We start from the raw sequence: 18,835 nt of genomic DNA, 5'->3' as shown, positions 1-18,835 counted from the left end.
TCTCAGTGGCCCTCCACTGGACCCTCTCCAATTTTTCAATGTCTCTCTTGAAATGGGGAACCGAAACGGGACACATTATCCCAGGTGTGGCCTAAAAAGTGCTGAGTAGAATGGAATAATCACAGCCTTTAATCTGCTGGCTATACTCTTGATGATGCAGCTCCAGACACAGTTTGCCTTCATTACTGCAAGGACACACTGTTGACTCATTTAACTTGCTGTCCACCAGGACTCCCACGTCGTTCTCAGCAAAGCTACACCCCAGCCAATCAGACCCCAGTCTGTATTGCTGCTCAAGATTATTCTACCCAGGGGAAGGATTTCCCACTGATCTCATGCAATTCCTTTTGGCACAATCTCCCAGGCTGTCAAGGTCTCTCTGAATGGCAGCTCTTCCCTCTGGTGTATCTACCTCTCCTCCCAGTTTGCTGTCAACTGCAAACTTGGTGAGGGTACATTCAGTCCTGGCATATAGATCTCTTATGAAGACAGTATCAGACCCCGTAAGGAATCCTGAGGAACTCCACTTGTGACTGGTTGCCAGGATGCCTTTGAGACATTAATCACCACCCTTTGAGCCTGTCAGTTTAGCCAGTTGTCAACCCATCTTGTGGTCTGTCTGTCCAGTCCATATCTTACCAGCTTGTCAACAAGGATACTGTGGGAGACTCAGTCAAATGCCTAGCTAAAAATCAAGGTAGATGACGTCCCTATATCTACTGATCAAACTAATTCATCGCAGAAGGCAATCAGGTCAGTCAAGCATGATTTACCCTTAGGAAAACTGTGTTAGCAGATTCCCAACCACCTTCTTGTCCTTCATGTGCCTGGAAATAGCTATGACGAAGACCTGATCCATAATTTTCCGAGAGACTAAAATGAGGCTGACTGCTCTGTAGTTTTTCAGAGCTTGCTTTTTGCCCTTTTTGTAAACGTATGTGTTTATCCTACTCCAGTCATTCAGGACTTCCCCTCAATCCATGTCAGCCAGCTCTCTCAGCACCCTTGATGCACTCCATTTCCCAACTCAATTGCATTTATTGGAAGAAGTCAACATAGGGATAAGGAAGAACCTGTCTGATCGAGTCTACTCCAACAGATTCCACTGGTCATTTGACATGGTTTCTCTACAAAAGGCTCTTGAAGAAACTAAGCTACAAGAAATAAAATGGATGGTTCTTGAAAGGATAAAGAACTAATTAGAAGATAGGCAACAGAAGGAGAAATAAATGGGCCAGTTTTGACAGTGGACATAGGTCACCTGTGAAAAGACTCCACAGATCCAGTGATCTGTGCTGTTCGAAATATAATAATCTGGAAAAGGTGATGAGCAATGAAGAAAAAATCTGGTGATGATACTGAGTTATTCTTGTATTCTGAATTGGAGATGTGAAAGTAGCACTTCCTTTACATCAAGTGGTATAATCTTTCAGAAAATATACAAAAAGATCTGAGATAACTCAGATTCAGAGTTAACTGCTGAAGTGAAACTTGATGGATGAAAATCAAGAGGAAGTACTGGAGACAACTGCATAAATGAGAAAACATTTCTCTCTTTGAGGTAAGATCCCATCTTCAGAAGAACAACATAAAACTCACAGCCCAGGGTATCTACAAATGGGGGAAGATTTACAGATGTGACACAGCATCTCTGAATCACATCTGTGTTCTTCGATACTGGACTAATTCAAGAGACAAAAAAAAACCAAGGTACAGTAAGGAATGCTCATCAGCCAAAAATTTGCCTGAAATTTCTGTATACTTTGTGATACAGCTTCACCCTCACTGAAATACAAGCCCCAACTCATACTTCCACTTTGCACAAGGATGCCCTACAGACATCAGGGAAATGTCTGCAATGGAGGAATGCTTCTTAGCATAAAATATATTACTGTCTCTCTATCTGTCATTAATCTTTTTACACAATAAGGAACAGAGATGAAAACCTTAATATTATTCTTCCTGTAATAAAAACATGTACACTATTACAGCTCCCAACATAGCATGCCTAAATAGACCTGCTCAGCCATTAGTTCATTTAACTATGGGTATAGTTCAAGACGACACACCTCTCTCTATGTAACAGCTTTGCTTAAAACAAATTACCTTTCAGCATCAAAGGAAATGATCTTTGATTTTAAAAAGCTATAAACTTGACAGTGGTGGCATTGAAGGTAAAATAATGAGTAATGAATTCTAACATCTGCCACCTTTACAGATTCACTTTGAAATCCCCCAGTAAATTTGCTAATACAGATTTTTTTGCTTTCAGCCATTTTTAGAATGCAAAATAAATTTATTAATATTACAGATAGCTTCTTCACTTTCTTCTGATGGAAAACTTGAAAGTTAGAATAGGATTTTAAATAATTTAATTCCTGTAAGTTAATACATTATATAACACATACCTGAAACCAATCTGCATCTAATTTCTTTATCAACCCTTTAAGAATATTCAGTGCAAGACTCTCTTCTTTTTTAGCCCAGAAAACTTCAGCCTCTTCTAGTTGCCATTCAGAAACCCCATATCCTGTTGGATTGCATTGTTTGATCTGAAACATAGCTCTTTCTGGAAGCTGAAAGTGAAAAAAAAGATCATCAACAATGCTTTAAGTCAAATCCACATATTTCACGGCAAGTTTTGTTTTTAAACTCCATCATTAATTTGCTCTATTTGTGCAGCATATTCAATTCAACCTATCCCATGCTAAGTATTATTTGGAGGAAAGAGATGAGGTAGTTTTTTCTGAAGTACTTGTGGAAAATTCTGGCTTGCAACAAAATTAGGCTACTGAACTGAACTTCACAACACCCAAATTAAGTATCAATATTTAACATTTTTAATTACTCAGGTTTAAGGTATAGAAATTCTACAGTCATCACCTACTATAATATTACTAAGCTAAAATTATAAATCCATTATTATTACGTCCAAAGAGACCTCAGCAAAAAAGAGAAAAATAGCGCTATCATACACTAATTTGTTTGCATGCCTCCCTCTTCACTCATATCATTGGTAACATTCTCAGTATTTTGTAATCTTCCATCATTACATGATAACACAAAGAACAAACTTTATTTTATAAAAATGTCAAAGATTGATGCTAAAGTGTGTTTTCAGAAGTTGTCCAACTAACAATCAAACCAATCAAAGTTTTAAATAAGCATTTTACACAAGATAAACAATTAAAATGTAAGAAAGCCTATAAATGAAAACAGAGTATTTCAACCAGTGGTCAGTATCACGATTCTGTCTGGCACCCTCTCCCTTCTACTGATGGCTGGTGTTAGCACCAAAGTGCAGGAAGGAAAAGCCATTAACTGCACAGAGTGCTTCCTTAACAGCTTGCCCACACCCAGACCCTTTAAGCTGTCAACTACTGATGTGCCAAAAGGAAAAGATTATCACCACACAGTCTGAGAGATGGATAAGGCGCCTCAAAAGCAGCATGTGGCCTGCAGTACTGAAGAGGCTGGAACAACAGCGTTTCAGAAACACACTGGACAGATCTTTCAGAACTTTCTCATCCTCCCAAAATACAGAGCCCCAACCTTAACCTTTTTCTGTAACTAAAAGTCAAACTGAAAAAATAAGAATTTCTATTTAAGCTCCTACAGGACACTCATCACTACAGTATTACTGGCTGGGTAGGCATGAGACAAAAAAAAGAATTAAGTAAATTTACCAAACAATTCTGAAGGCATTGAGTAAACCTCTCAAGGAAATCCAAGACAACTATTTTACTGATTTCATCATTATTCATGAAAATAGTTGCAAACATTCTGAAATCAAATTTTAACATACTTTCGCATATGTGAAATGTTAATCAACTTTCCAGGTAAAATGTTTGGCTGGAATTACTTCCTTCAGAGGTGCTAGGAAGATGGTGCTGCTCTACAATTCTGGTTGAGTTACTGCTTCTGATGCACTAGTTGGAACAAGGCAAGGCAAACTGGATCCTAAAAGGAGCTCTCAGCATCGGCAGCTGCAGGCATCACTGATAATTCCAAATCCTAATAGGTCATTTACAGAGGGATATTTGGTGCTTTGAGGATATAATCCCTTGAAGGCAACACCAAAGATACAGATACAAAGGAGTTCTTCCTGCAACTCTAAGCTGGAACATTAGAACAATCTTGTGCGAGTGACAGCTGGAAATATACCACTGTATCAAAATAAAGTGATAAAGCTATAAGAGCATTTTGTGGTAAAAAATCCAATTTAATATTATCTGCTTCATACAGAGACTTACAGTTATGAACAAAAATGAGAAAACATGCCCACAAATAGAAGTCATGAGCAAGTTCTACATAGCTTTAGTCTCCAAATAATTGATTCACTGAATAAACTTAGAATATGGTTAATCTTTAGCACTATTGAGAAATCAAGTTCTTTATAAACTCAAAACCTAAGCATCTGTTACTGATTTTTCCTAGAAATTGTTACCTGTGTATTTTTAGCAGTTCTTGCCAATTTAGAGAGCTCCACTAGATGCTTTGTGAGGATGTCTTTAATGCATTCTCTTTTGGTATTTTCATTCTCCTTTTCAAGCAAGATCTCCAAAATTACAGTGCGCAGTGCCATGATAGGTTCCTGGAAACGGAAGTCACTGTCCTTGAGAAGTTGGGACTGTCTCTGCCATTTCAGATACATACCATTCAGTTGTTGCGTTGTAGCAGATCTGCAGTTGTTACCAAAATGAAAAAATCTGTTATTAATTCTCACTAAATATTTGTGAAGTACAAGATGAGTAACAAAAGTATCCTAAAGCGGTAGTTCACAATCTACAGTTCAAAAACAAGACACAGTCCCTAAAAACCTGCAATGATTAATGAGCAGAATGAACTGGTAGACTTCCCTTTTTAACAAGCATGAGGATCAAGAGATCAACACTGGTAGGGCGAACAATTCCACTGTTATCATTCTTGATTAAATATAAAAAATTATAGCATTAAAAAACTATCAGCAAAGGGAATCACTTTCATAAGGCCACAGGGCTACACAAAATATTAGAGGACCAAGATACTTATTTAATTATATAGATCATGTTTTTATTCTATGTAAAGATTTAAATAAGAATAAAATACAAAAATGTGGCATTGTAGCTGTGTAGTTTCTCATTAGTATGTATGATTTTGTTATAAGGCTCATCAACTGCAAATAGCAAAGGCTGATAAAGTCCCAGATATGCTAAATGACTGCAGGATGACTATAAGCTATCCTACTGATACAACTATGACAGAAAAAATAACATGTTACAGCACTACAGAGACAAATACCTTCCTATGATTAACAAGCAATATTAAGAATTTAGCTACAATACAGATAGTAATTTTGGTCCATGTTGAAGAATTCAAACTGAAAGAGCTTTCAATAGATCTATGAGGAAGAACGAAGGGAATGGGAAACATTTTTAGAAAGGAAACTAGAAGAGGATGACTCAATTACTTTAGCAAAGCAAGGGCTAGGAGATCCGACTGCTGTCGTGGGGTAAGTCAGGGAACTCAAAGGAAAAAAATCATTTAAATTACAATACTCACGCAATACCAAATGATTAAAACTAGACCATGAGTAAATACAGTCTGGAAATAAAGAGGATCCGGATCTGCCTTCCCACAGTAGTAGTGGAGTCAAAATTCATAACACTTTTAAGACTGAGTATGAGATGCTTATGAATAACATTTTATGAGGTTGTTTTATTTGTGTGCTAGACTTGATTATCAAGAATCCTCGTCTAGGCTTTAAAAAGAAATTTTTGTATACTTGTCACACACATATGCCAACTTAAGTTGTTTTATTTTTTTCAACTATATGGGAAAGAACCTTTCTCTTGTTAGCTTTGTACAGTATCTTGCACAATACTGGAATTTCTGAAAAAAATAGTACTAACAGGAAATATTACTAATATTGATTCTTGATTTAGCAGTGACTTTGTAATATAGACAAATAAAGACATTGAATGTCTCATAGAACAGATTAGAAAGCAAATGCACAGAAAACAGAACAAATTGGGAATTCAAGGTCAAAAAGAGCCCGGAATTATCAGTGTAAGTAGCCCTCTACCTCACTAACTTTTTTAGTGGAAGACGTTTAATGAAAAAAAGGCCAATATAATTGTAGAATCTGAACATTTGCTGAGAAGGTCTGGAGATAAAAATTATTCAAAGCTGGACATTTTAAAACTACAATTTTGGCACAATACCAAATTATTAAAACTAGACTGGTTTCAGGGTGTTATAAAGCAAAACAAAAAACTGTGACAGCAAGAAGTGAGAGAGATCTTGTCAGGCCTATGAACTGAAAAGGAGTATGAAATGAAGCTTAAACAAATACCTGGAGAATAGCTGTCCTATATTTTCCAACTCTCCAATTATCTGTAGTCTGCAGAGAGTTGGATATAATGAATACACAGACTCAAGACTGCCTTTGCACAGCTCTTCTACTTCCTTCACTCTATGGATTTAACAGAGAAATAGTAATTTTTTTAAATATCCACAAATAATTCCAAATACCCACAACAATTTCCATACAGTGAACAGAAATTAAGTAGCAAAACTATTCAGTTCAGAATTACTTTGTATTACTATTAAAGTTAAAAAAATTAAGTTTGTGAATAAATGAAAATATGGTAAGTGTATATAAACGCCAAAGCGTATGTGATAGCTGATCTAAAAAAGACTAGTCAGCATTCAAATCTATATAAGCGAGCTGCCAAGAAAGGGATGCATACTACAGGAAATGTACCTCCTACTAACACAAAAATTGTAGATGCATAAAAGACAATATTAATTTAAAAAAAAATCTAGAAATGAAATTACAATCCAAAAGTAGTAATTTCATTCTGTGGATAAATCTTTATTTAAACACACAAAACCCTACAATTTTCTTGTATTCATTACTTGCGACTACAAACACAGAGACACACACACACACGTCGCCTCTCTAACAACAGAATATTCACACAGTTGCTTTTTTACCTGGCATCTTTAAGAATGTCATAGAAAGCAGAGAATTCCTTATCTCGTAAAGACTGAAGAGCATCATACAATGACTCATGGTACCCTGGTCCTCCTGTCTCCCTTCTTAAAAATAAAATAGAGTAAAATAAGAGGAAAATTGTATTTTTCTCCAAAGCAGTCAATTTTAGCTTTATGATAAATATTTTTATCAGTTTTTCTGTGGCTGGATGGATTGCTGCTTTGCATGAAGAAAAATAATAATGTAACCCTTTTAACTTAACAAATGTAAATCTAACTTAATGTTTTATAAAATCAAGCTGTTGTTTTAAAATAAAGAAAAAACAGTAATTATCAAAATGTTTGGAATATAGGAGAAATACATTCAAGGTTATAGCAAAAATATGACAAAAACAAATGTACAATAGTTATTAAAAGACATTTTAACAGTATTATGCTGAAAGATATGCATTATGTATGTATGTCTCTTCAGCTTAGAATCAGTTTTGTATATTTAACTTCAGAAATATTTTTTAAAAGGAGACAACAGAGAAAAAAACAGAGGACAAAAAATTGAAGTGTTTGAACTCATTTGCTGTATACATTCCTCCTATCCAGATTTCTCTTTCATGCCCTTTTCATTTTTCTTTCTTCTTCTCCTTGACCATTCTCTGTCCTGCCATCTTCTCTCTCTTTTCATCTTATATGTTGCTTTTTGCATCTCCTGTATTAAGTCTGAATATTCCATTTGCCTATGAAATTTTGTACACACAGCTACAACCTTAGAATAGCATGTCTCTACTCTAACCCCTAACCCAGGAACAACGAGAGTCCACCAGCTGACGTTTGTGCCGACCATGGCATGACATATGCTCTTAAACAGGATATTATGTCTGTGAAGTCCTCCAGGTGCTTCTAAACAACAGCTACCTTCAGACAGTGCAGCATAAGAGAATGTGACTGCACCGAGAGCCTGTCCTCTAGACACGTCTCTGTAGGAAGCCTATGAGAAAATCCTCCATCCTCCTGACTACTAAACATTACTGTAGAAGAAGCCACTGAATTACTCCATGATGTAACTTCTGCTTTTGCCAAAATGTAGTGAACCTATTCTATATATAAAATGTGTGATGATGCAGCTGTACTAGGAAGGGACAGATTTCACATTATATCCTGCCAGTCATATGAAATAACTAATGCCAGGTATACAATATTACACAAGAGAAAAGATTACTTCTTATGAGGGAGCAGCCATGAACCAAAACTGGTGTTTTCTTACTCAGTTCTTGATGACCTCTTATGGATTAACAAGTAATATTTTCCCCCATTTGCTTATGAATTAAACGTTAAAAGGTATCTATCCTTCATACTTAATTAGGTACATCTACTATCTGAGTCAAAAATGAAAAATTTCAGTTAGGAAGGGCATTTAAGAGAGAGTTATGAACAAACAAAAAGAAGAAATAAAAGCAGACAGCTTACCAGGATAATATAAACTGATACATATACAAACTAGACAGCTGTATGTGAAACAAACTGCTCTTCAATTCAATGGTTAAGATAAGGTAACTGATTTGCTTTATAGAAATTATATTCTAATATCTTCCTTTTGCCTGGAATTGAAACCGCTGTCTTTCACTTAAAGAACTAGGAAAAAAATAAGTTGGTTTACTTGGCCGAAGACATGTGGCCCCACTGCATATTCCTCCATGCTGCCTGGTAGCGTATTTCCTGCAGTTCTGCACACCATTCAGTGTTTTCATGTTCCAGTCCTTTTAAATATGTGGAAAGAGTATGGCAAAGCCCAAAATTCTGCAAAGCCTGTAATTCACAAAATTACTGAAAGTTGCTTTTCTTCCTTTAATAATATCAATTGTTTCTTTAAAAGTTTTTTTTTTTTTTTAAGTTTGGTACCAAAGAAGCCTTTGCAGGTAAGGCAGAACTAAGGTTATTTCTAAATTCAGCAATATGTAAGATGAAAACTTTTTAGAAGACTGTTAACCACACTATTGATCACGGCAACCACAGAAGATGGTTTCCCTATTACTGGAGCTGGTATTCTTTAAAAAAAATTTCTGTGACGTGTTTGAAATGAGTTATCTGTTTACATTTCTCCATTCCATCACTCCTGGGGAGTAAGCCCAAACTGGTTTTACTTCTTAATGAACTGTTTGCCCTGGCAGGGGTTTGAAAATGTTTCCTGCAACTCTAAACTCCTCTCCATTTGAAGACCTTGGCGACCTTATAATCTTGATCACTTATTCAGCTAATGAGTGCAACCATTACGAAGGAGAAACACAATGAAAGTCAAACAGTGATACTAAACAATTTAGGGTAGGAAAAGTATCATAGGAAAATGAAATGAGGGGAAATACAGATATGCAGGGCACAGGACATTTACCCCTGCTATGTTGTTACAGAACTGGTGTAAACATTTTTAGATTACAAAAGGTGACATATTTTTAAGTGATCAAAATGAGACGTCAGTTCTATTTATTTATTTTATCTGAAATACTGCAGTTTCAGTAAGACAGTCACCATAATGTAGAGATTTAAAAAATTAGAAGGCAAAACATTACTTTTTACATCCTACAATTTAATGAGGTATCCAAATTCTAAATAAAATCAAATATATTTATTTTGAATTATTTCACAAAGTTGATGACCCAAGATGGGGATTATGGGTTAGAAGAGGACAAGAAATCTTAGTGGTTTCAGGATGAATCTTCATTTGTCTTATATTATACAGTTTGGCTGCCTATAATCACAGGGTACTGGACTTGATGTCCAAAGATACCTCTTTTAGTCCTAAATCAAGTTTGTAATTACTACAAATGTTTCTGATTATGATGGATATTGATTCCTACATTCAATTCCTATTACAGAAGAAAATTACCTCTATTATCCCTGCCTGGCGAGTGGATGGAGAGAGGCTCGCCTCAAGGTCATATGTTACAAGGGCTTTTCCCCATACTGCTTCATGCTCATATGTTCTTATCCTGTTGTAAGTTAAAAAGAAGCTTTCAATTTAAATTCCTTAATAATAAATGTAAGCAGTGATTTTAAAGAACATAAGAACATTAATAAATTATACCGTGCTAATGGCTGTAACATTCTTCCTCCACCACAGCCATAGAGACTGTCAGGTTCTCCTATACTTCTGTATATGTCCATGAGAAGGTCCTAGAACACACCATAACAAAGAAATACCTCTTTTGGAACCAGTTCAGCTCAGGTGTATATACAGGATACAGGTTTATAGATGCAGGTCCTTACACATAACATACTGTTAGTAGCGTTTAATTTTCCTTTATGCAACACCTGAACCTGCTATCATCACAGGAAGAAAAATGAAGTTCTGTAGTCTACCAAACTCTTTAGACTAACTATTTTTTCTACTAAAATATTAAAAAACAGCACTACCTCCTACACAGACTGGTCAAAAAAGCAAAATACAGTAGTACTGAACAAGTATCAGACATGCCAGCTGAGAAGTGTATTTTAAAAATAAGCGAACGCAGCTTTGGAAGAATGAACTACGGAAAGAAATAACTTAGGGCTACTGAATCAGATTTTATGTATTAAGTAGACTTCTAGGAGATTATATTACTAGGATTTTAATTATTACAGCTCGCTACACCAACTCACTTGCTCATTTTTAATGAATGTAACGTCTCTCTGACAAAACAAAAATTCCACTTGGCTGGCTATGATGATGAGGTCAGTTCTTTTGGGGAGCAAAGTCTGTTTTGCTATGTTTTACAATTTACCAGTCAATTACCATTTCAAGTGAACAAATAATCAATTTAACTTGCAATCAAGGCCACTGAGTTCACTCTCAAATAGAGCACAGGGAAAACCTTTAAACACAGTTTTTGAAGTTCAATCAGATCTGCTTTCAAGTCAAATGAAAACTACTATTGGAATTATATTAGAAAGGTTTGCTTTCAGATTATTAAACACACATATATACCTGTAAACTTATGCCAGTTTCTTCTTTACTTTTTTCATTCAAAATAGTAATAGTTGTTCTTTGACTTTCTTCCTCAAATGTCAAACTTTTAGCTGCTTTGAAAGAAGACCTACAAGAAGTGTTTGAACAGGTAAAGCTAACTGAAATTTCATACAAAGAACTAAGAAAATGCCGAAGCAACACTTAAAAAGTAAGGGGCACATAATACCACATGCAAGATCAGCCCTGTTATGTCTCCAGGCTATTCAAAATGGTCCTCTGCCAGCACAACAGAGCAGAGCAGTTGAACTGAGAATATATCAACGTCAAGGGATTTCATCAAGGATGTGGGTTTGGGGGGGAGGGGGGGAAGGCACAAACCTGTAATCTTCTTTATCTTTTATTAAATCAAACTGCTCAGGTGCTTTTGTGTATGCTTGAAGCAAAAATGCTCTCTTCTGGGAAAGGATGAAAAGAACTATACAATATCTGTGCTAACAACCATATTTTTCTTATATGCTCGCTGCCTTTGCGGCCAAAAAAAGCTATTAAGCTAGTTCTATATTTGGTTCTTCCTAGACCGGAAGACAAAGATAACTGTGCGTTACATAAGAAAGCTCTTTTTATATGGATCACTCCCTTCCACACTAAAGATTATGAAATGATGAAAGTTCAAACCGCATAATCCTGTTCATGATTCTGTAGTTTCTTTCTCCGCTTGCTTTATTTTTGGACATAATTTAACCATAACATACTAATAATTACTAGAATTAGAATCTGAAAAATGTTGCATTTAGAAAGTGATATTTAATACACTTTAATATCCAGAAGCCTTAGTTTTCACCAAGTTGCTCCAGGATACACACTACTGAGAACACATTCTGGTTAGCAATCAAAGTAACATGATTTTGAATTTGTCACAGGTAGCAAACTAGCAGGGTTGAAATCACTTTGAAGGTCTAGTAAAAATATTTTCACAGTCAGTGTGTGCAACTAAGCATTTTTAAAAAGTTTCCTTGACTTTTCCTGTAACAAACCACTACTGAGACACACATGATCCATTCTGATGAAATATCTAGCAACCGCATTCCTCAAGCCTTGTACCTTTGCTGCTGTTTGTCTCTATTTATCTTGTCTGCGTAGATTTCCGCATAGAGCAAGGCTGTGAAGTGAGCAGCACAAGACTGAGCCGCTATGGCAACCTCAAGGTAATTCAGATCTAGCCAGAAGCTGTCATCAAAAATTGTACCTGAAACAGACCTGATTAGGTAAAGATTTTAATATCGTTGTAATAGACCTTCTCTCTGACATTAAACAAAATAAATCCATTCTAACCATAAAATTAGCCTGCAAAAGGCTTTATTTTAAAACCCCAAATACCCATACCAATGTCATTTAAAGCCCATCAGACAAAAAATTTCTAGAAAACTCATTCAGCATAGTTAGAACCTTTTAAATGCTAGCCATATCAAGCCTATAATAAATAAAAGGTCACTACTATATCTTTATTCTTTTAACTGACATATTCTCTATGACATTTATCTTCCTTAATCCAGTGCATCGATAGATCTTAGGAGAACAGGCATAATTAAGTTAAAGCAACATTTTGGAAAGGTATAATTCACCTCTTTTGTCTTCTTAGGTAATCAACAACAGCAAGCATGGTTCGTCGAGATACTTTATCCAAACTTCTAAAAACATGGGCTTCTTGCTCTACGATGTGTATTTCAAAGGAGAGAACATTATGAGCATGTACCATAATATATCTGTTGACGAAAGGTCTGTCTTGTACTCAAAAGAGTAACTAACAACTTTCCTGGACAGCATTTCCAATATTAAATTAATAGTTCAACCAAAACCCCTTACTTCTATTTCCCCTCCTTATTTGAAATTAGTGACATAATAGTAGTTTATACTGCAGTTTTCTTTATCAAATTCTTTCTTCATTCACAATTTGCAGATGATATTTCTGTTTATGGAATTCAGAGATGATCCAACACTGTTGCACAAAACTCGGTAACAGAGCTCTTCTCTTATGCTCAAGCCATAGAAAGATATTCCAAAGCTGCAGAAATAATGATCAGTAGCTTTTATTTTAGATTTTATAGAGTGCATATGCTTATACAGAAAACAGTAGATACATGCACACTCTTAAAGAATTTATATGTCCATGTCTTGCTTCTTGGTTAAAAAAAATTCAAATGACTACAAATTGTATTCTGGTCATCTGGACAGTGTGGATTAATCTTCTCATTTTTCTGCACATTTTTAATTGATAAAAAGGAAGAAGCAGGAAACAGGGAAAGCATAAGCAAAGGTTTAATTACTACCATACTAAAACAAGACACAGAACTAGAAATTTCCTCTACATAAACCAAAAACCTCATAACAAAGAAATATTTGGACATCTAGTGTCTTCCAACAAATGGAAAACAAAGCTTACTTTCTGCTGTTTTCCAAGACTTACAGAGGGAACGGCAACTCCATCTTTGTAAGTCATAGTCCACATGCTTTACCTCAAATACATACAATGGGAACACCTGAGTCTACGTACCCAATGTACTATGACATTTTGCTCTCCAGGTCCATTCTCACTGCACTGCGCTACCTGCTAATATAGACTTAGCCTCTAATGGGCAGGGTGCATTCTGCTGACACCGTACAGTCAACGCCCCAAAGAGATTTCTACTTCCTCCTTCATAATTTGATCAGATGAATAACTTAAAATTTTTATCTGAATTATATTTGGGCACCAAAAAGTATCAATGAGTTGGGGAAAGAAAAAGGCACTGACCAAGAAAACCAGAAGAAAAGAATTATTCTTCAGGATTGAACTACAGATCAAATGACTAAAACAATAACTGTGCAGGCTGCCAGCATGCTGTTCATACTTGCTAACAAAAAGCATACACATTGTCTGATTTTTCACGCATATGCTTTTTCATGGCATCAGACAGAAATTCTAAACCCTAAGAAGAAATAACTGAACATGTATTTTGAAAAGACTAATTCAACAAAAAATTACAGATCTTCTACAAACAGAGGCAATAGAGTCATGGTTCTGGCCAGACTGACATGCACTAAGTCCAGAATATTCTTCATTTTTATATTTTGGTGTGTCTGATTCTTGTCAAGCAGTTGGCATTTACAAGTCGGTTTGCCTTTTTTGGCAGAGCATTGACTGGCACAACGTTCACACAATTTATGCTTTAAATTGCCAAGATTAACAGCTAATTCCTAGAACTTGCATTCCAGAATGAATCAAAAGGAAGATTCATGTTCAGAAACATTGAACTCTCATGTCTAACTGCTCTTTCTTTGCCACACTGTGGATTCTGCTGGAGTGGAATGAAAATTTATCTCAGTTTTCTAGAAGGATTTTTCTGTCCATTTTGGTAGGGTAAGAGTTTTTCCTTGAAGTAACAGGTAGTGACTGGATGTTTAAAAATTTTGTTTTGGCTACTGCTGATGTTATCATTTCAACTTTGGAATAAAAGTATCTTTGCACTGTTGCCTACTGCATCCCCAGCTTACCCATAAGGAAAACATACAGACAAGTTGTATGCCACTTCATGTATTTGTTTATATTAAGTACTGGGAAAATTTTTCTTCTGAAGAACTGCATTTAAGGCTTTTACATTTCCTTTATATTGCTCTTATTGCCTCAGTAAGATTCTTTGCATAGAATCACAATGTTTGAAGAGACTTCTATCTTTCGCTCACTGGTTCACTGAACTAACCAGAGGTTTACAAAACTTCGAAAATCCTTTCATATTTTTTAAAGCACATTTTGGTCTACTCTGAACGCCTGAGCATATATTTGTGCAGTACTTTCCCTGGCTACTTACATGAAGGAAATAGAAAATTGTTGATACTTTTCTTTCCTACAAAGTGGGACATAAATACAAATACATTGATTGTGGAACAGCTTGTTACCTGACTCCAGAAATCTGAAAGGATACTGGTCCAGTCTTCTTGTCCAGACTAGCCAGTGTCTACAAATGTACCTTAAAACACACCTAGTACCATTAGGCTCATTTACACCACCCTTAATACAAACTGCAATACAAAGGCTTCCTTCACCTCTCTGGTAACATGGAGCTTGCATGACTTGCTTGTAAAGAGACTGCAAGACACTTTACAGACTCATTCCTTTGGTGATTTGTCACTGCAGAAGAAGGGAGCTGGAAGGTAACGCAAAGAAGCTACTGCACAGAAAAAGAATATTAACTTGAAGTTATTAGATTTGGGTTAAGTACGGGACACGCACAAATGAGACAAATCCATGATTTCAGCTCCTGAAAATGTGTGTGTACCGTTCCCACAGTCTAATACTGAGGATCTTCTCTTTTACACAGATTTGCACTCACTCCAACCACAATCTAACCTGAAAAGACACCAGCTGGCTTAATTTGCATATGCTTTGTTTCAAATGGAACTTCTTGCATTACTCAGACTCAGCCACAGTTCTTTTGGATTACAGCTCCCTTCCACTCTGCTTGTGCAGAGCAAGTCTTTTCACTGTGCAGGGAGACCATATCCAGCATTAGGCAGAAGCTCAAGCAAAGGTTAGTCTCTTTTTCAAGAGGAAAATCCAGGTGAAAACTGCCGTTATTCAATCAAACATGGGAAAAATTGAACTGTCAATTTGTCACTCTAAAAGACAGTCCACGCTTAGTCTTTCAGCATACAACATTGGATCACATCTGAATTCAGCAAGTAATAAACATTATCCAGTCGTGAATAAGGAAAGAAGCTATACAGGAGAAAGTACTTGGGTCCTGCCAATGAATAACTCCAAAATTACCGATCTCTCCAAAGAAAAATAGTGAAAAATTGGACAAAAGTTTCCAAAATTCTGTCTGCCTAAAACAAATGTGCATCATACATTTGATATCAGAAGAAAATAACTTTTTTGCAACCAGAATCCCCCTTTCATCTGAAAGAAAAATACGGCATTACCTGAATCAGAATTTGGTGGTGTAGTAGATCTACTGGATGATGAGGCAAATCTGCAACAGGCTGTAAAAAACTTCTGGATTTGCACCGACAAAAGATTTCGCCAAGATTCATTTGAGTCTTGAAGAAGGATATCATGAATCAGGTATGGAAGTAAAGTTTGACACAAGTCTGTTTTCACCTAGAACGTATATATGCACAGCAGATGCTAAGAAAAGGAACCAAACTCTCTGCTTTCTCAGCTTATCAGCACACTCAAGAGCCTACTGGTCATTCTATTTTCTTACTTTATGACAAAACTAAAAAGAAAAAAGTTATCAATTCAGACACAAAACTGGTAAATACTCAAAACAAGTATCTACTGCTTAAGAAACAACATGGAATATGCAAATACATAAAACACTCAATAAAGTTACACTGACATTCAGTTAAAGTAGTCATATAAAATTCAACTATAAGTATCTCTCAAATCTCATATTTGAAGAACATATTTTATTGGTGTCTGCAGTACCTGTATGACCATTAAAAGTAAATAGTGATTTAATAGCAGAAATCACTGTTTAATATTAACATGAGCCATCACATATTTTTGTGTATGACATTGTATAGAAGTTTATATGTAATGTAGGCTTACCTCACAGAGTGGCTTCATTAACTGCAGAATTTCATTTTGCACACCTCCACTGTCCAGTATTGAACTAGTTAGGCTCTTGATCCAGGTCTCATGACTTTCTCCCAGAGGAATCCACAGATTTGCATCATCCAAAGTTTCTGAACGAGGCTCCGTATCATTAGCTGGTACTGCAAAAAACTGGAAGGAAAACACATACACTACAAATATAAATAAATGCAACATGATCTTAAAAAAATACACTGCAATCTAGGCAGATTAAAACACATTAAATATCAACTATACTTGAATTAAGTGACAACAGTAACTTTGTTCATGCAAATGAGCAAAGTTTTGCAGGAAAGTCTGGAAATACTGAAAATAAGATTTTACCGATAATATCAACACAGCCATATCAGACATTACATTTAGGTTACCAATCAAAAGCTTGAACATTTGGAAATATCTGATTTATGGTCAATTACGCAACTTTACTTCTGACATATTTTCCAATAAGTATTTGCATCAAATGATGCTGGAATCCTGATAAAGTATGTATTAGATTACAAAGTAATCAAAAAGCATATAATAATGAAAACACGCAGTGTTCTAATGTCAAACTGGTAATTTCTTAAGAGACAGTGAGAAACCCCAAATGCTGGCATATTTGGACCTAAGAGTCCAATCCTCAAAAGATTTCCTTTACTGTCCAATTTTTTTTAATATTAGGGTTGATTTTCAGGATCAGTATTAAGTACAAAATCAGGTCTCCCTAAGAATAAATGAAATAGAAGATGTAAAAAAGCAATCATATTTGCAATAAAAAGACTAGGGTTTGGATTCAACAAAACCTATCTCTGTAAATATTTTCAAATTCACCTTTTTTTTTTTTTATAATATATTTCCATTCATTTTCCCAACCTCTTATGTCATATAAATAAGGCATATCAAAAGTACCTTCTTCCTAGACATTCTGAAAGGCTGTAGATAGATTAACATGGGATCAGCTTTGTTTTTATAAATCTCCCAAAATTCACTGCCAGACTTGGTGGCTAAAATGTTTTTCAAACAGGAAACAGCAGCAGCTCTAACATCAATACTGAAAGAATAACATACACAGTGTCGTGTTATCTCATTAACATGTTTTATTTTCAATAGCACTTTCATAAATGTATGAGACAAATAATTTCACAATCGAACAACAAAGTGTGCTCCAAATCAGAAAACTACAATGACTAGGATATGCAATCTCGTATTTTGTTACAAAGCAAAGCTTCAGTATTTATGACATTACTATCCTCTGTACAAGTTAGTACTACAGCACAGAACAGGTTATCTGGCTTGAGCCTAACCAGAGAATTTCTATGAAACATCTAAGCTTGACTGGATAAATAATGTGAACCTTGAAGAAGCATGTAGTTGGGCATTAACAGATATGATCCAAAGTCTCTTTCAAAGATGTTAGTACAGCTTAATGGCTCATCTTAAGCCTTGAACTAAATAAATGAAATAAATAAGCATACTCACCAATTATCTGTCAAAGCGATATTTATTTGAGTTAACATTACGAAGACCCACTGAAGTTTTCTATCTTCAAATAGGTCCACTGCCTTAGAATCCAGTACATTTTCAGTATGCTGAAGAGCTATGGTGGAGAAGTCCATGGGACCTATTTCTCCCAAACAGCTTCCAACAGCCTCTGCAAATGCAGGTGAAGTTATGTCTTATGCACACTCAAGCATGGTCTCACCCTAAAAAGTCGTTGTCACTAATCAATTAATAACAACTTTTTTTACAACTGAGATTATTATGGGGTCAAAAACTGCAGAGATTTATAAATAATCATCTGAGAAGCATTAGGATTAAAATTTCATTTAGACAAGTTTTGCAACCTAAGACTCATAAATAATACAGTTTTTGCCATCTACCTCAATTTTCTAGAAGTGCCTATGGCTCTTGATTTTGCGGTTTAAACAGACACAGATTCGATTTTTGCTTAAATAAGGTATGTGTAAAAAACAGATAAATGCGAAAGATCGGAATAACAGCAACAAGAGACACTCATCTTTCATCTCCTAAACACATGATAAACATGAACACAGTAGCCTGTAAGCATGATAAGAATTACTACCTGCATTTTACATAAAATGATGTACCAGTATGTTCCTCACGTGCTTTCCAGACAAAGAAAACACTTTATAAAAAGAGAAGAACACATACAAGAAAAAAAAAAAGAATGACTTTGAAAATAGTCACCAAAAAAAAAGTTTCATTAGAAAGGAACCAAAATTAGATATATCTATTTCCCTGCTCCTTCCTTCATATTCGCCACATTTTGGAGCATTAGCTATCCTTGC

The 18,835-nt window shown here is 35.5% G+C and overlaps 1 protein-coding gene across 2 annotated transcripts in view; it reads right to left on the bottom strand.

The window, feature by feature from the left end:
• Nucleotides 1-18,835, bottom strand: part of ATM (ATM serine/threonine kinase) — an 82,507-nt gene that overhangs the window by 20,421 nt on the left and 43,251 nt on the right. For both annotated transcript variants that reach the window (XM_067289966.1, XM_067289972.1), the window contains exons 34-47: nucleotides 18,006-18,177; nucleotides 17,436-17,577; nucleotides 16,503-16,679; nucleotides 15,872-16,049; nucleotides 12,535-12,622; nucleotides 12,014-12,169; nucleotides 10,931-11,039; nucleotides 10,052-10,140; nucleotides 9,854-9,956; nucleotides 8,630-8,778; nucleotides 6,979-7,083; nucleotides 6,335-6,454; nucleotides 4,448-4,682; nucleotides 2,409-2,576 (exon numbers count right to left, since the gene is read on the bottom strand). In XM_067289966.1, the coding sequence (XP_067146067.1) occupies nucleotides 2,409-2,576; nucleotides 4,448-4,682; nucleotides 6,335-6,454; nucleotides 6,979-7,083; nucleotides 8,630-8,778; nucleotides 9,854-9,956; nucleotides 10,052-10,140; nucleotides 10,931-11,039; nucleotides 12,014-12,169; nucleotides 12,535-12,622; nucleotides 15,872-16,049; nucleotides 16,503-16,679; nucleotides 17,436-17,577; nucleotides 18,006-18,177 (1,991 nt within the window). The remainder of the gene's footprint in view (nucleotides 1-2,408; nucleotides 2,577-4,447; nucleotides 4,683-6,334; nucleotides 6,455-6,978; nucleotides 7,084-8,629; nucleotides 8,779-9,853; nucleotides 9,957-10,051; nucleotides 10,141-10,930; nucleotides 11,040-12,013; nucleotides 12,170-12,534; nucleotides 12,623-15,871; nucleotides 16,050-16,502; nucleotides 16,680-17,435; nucleotides 17,578-18,005; nucleotides 18,178-18,835) is intronic.

The sequence above is a fragment of the Apteryx mantelli genome, chromosome 1, assembly GCF_036417845.1.
Source record: "Apteryx mantelli isolate bAptMan1 chromosome 1, bAptMan1.hap1, whole genome shotgun sequence".
In the NCBI taxonomy this organism is placed as follows: domain Eukaryota; kingdom Metazoa; phylum Chordata; class Aves; order Apterygiformes; family Apterygidae; genus Apteryx; species Apteryx mantelli.
The sequence above is the reverse complement of the archived record's forward strand: the minus strand, read 5'-3'. Positions and strand labels throughout refer to the sequence as shown.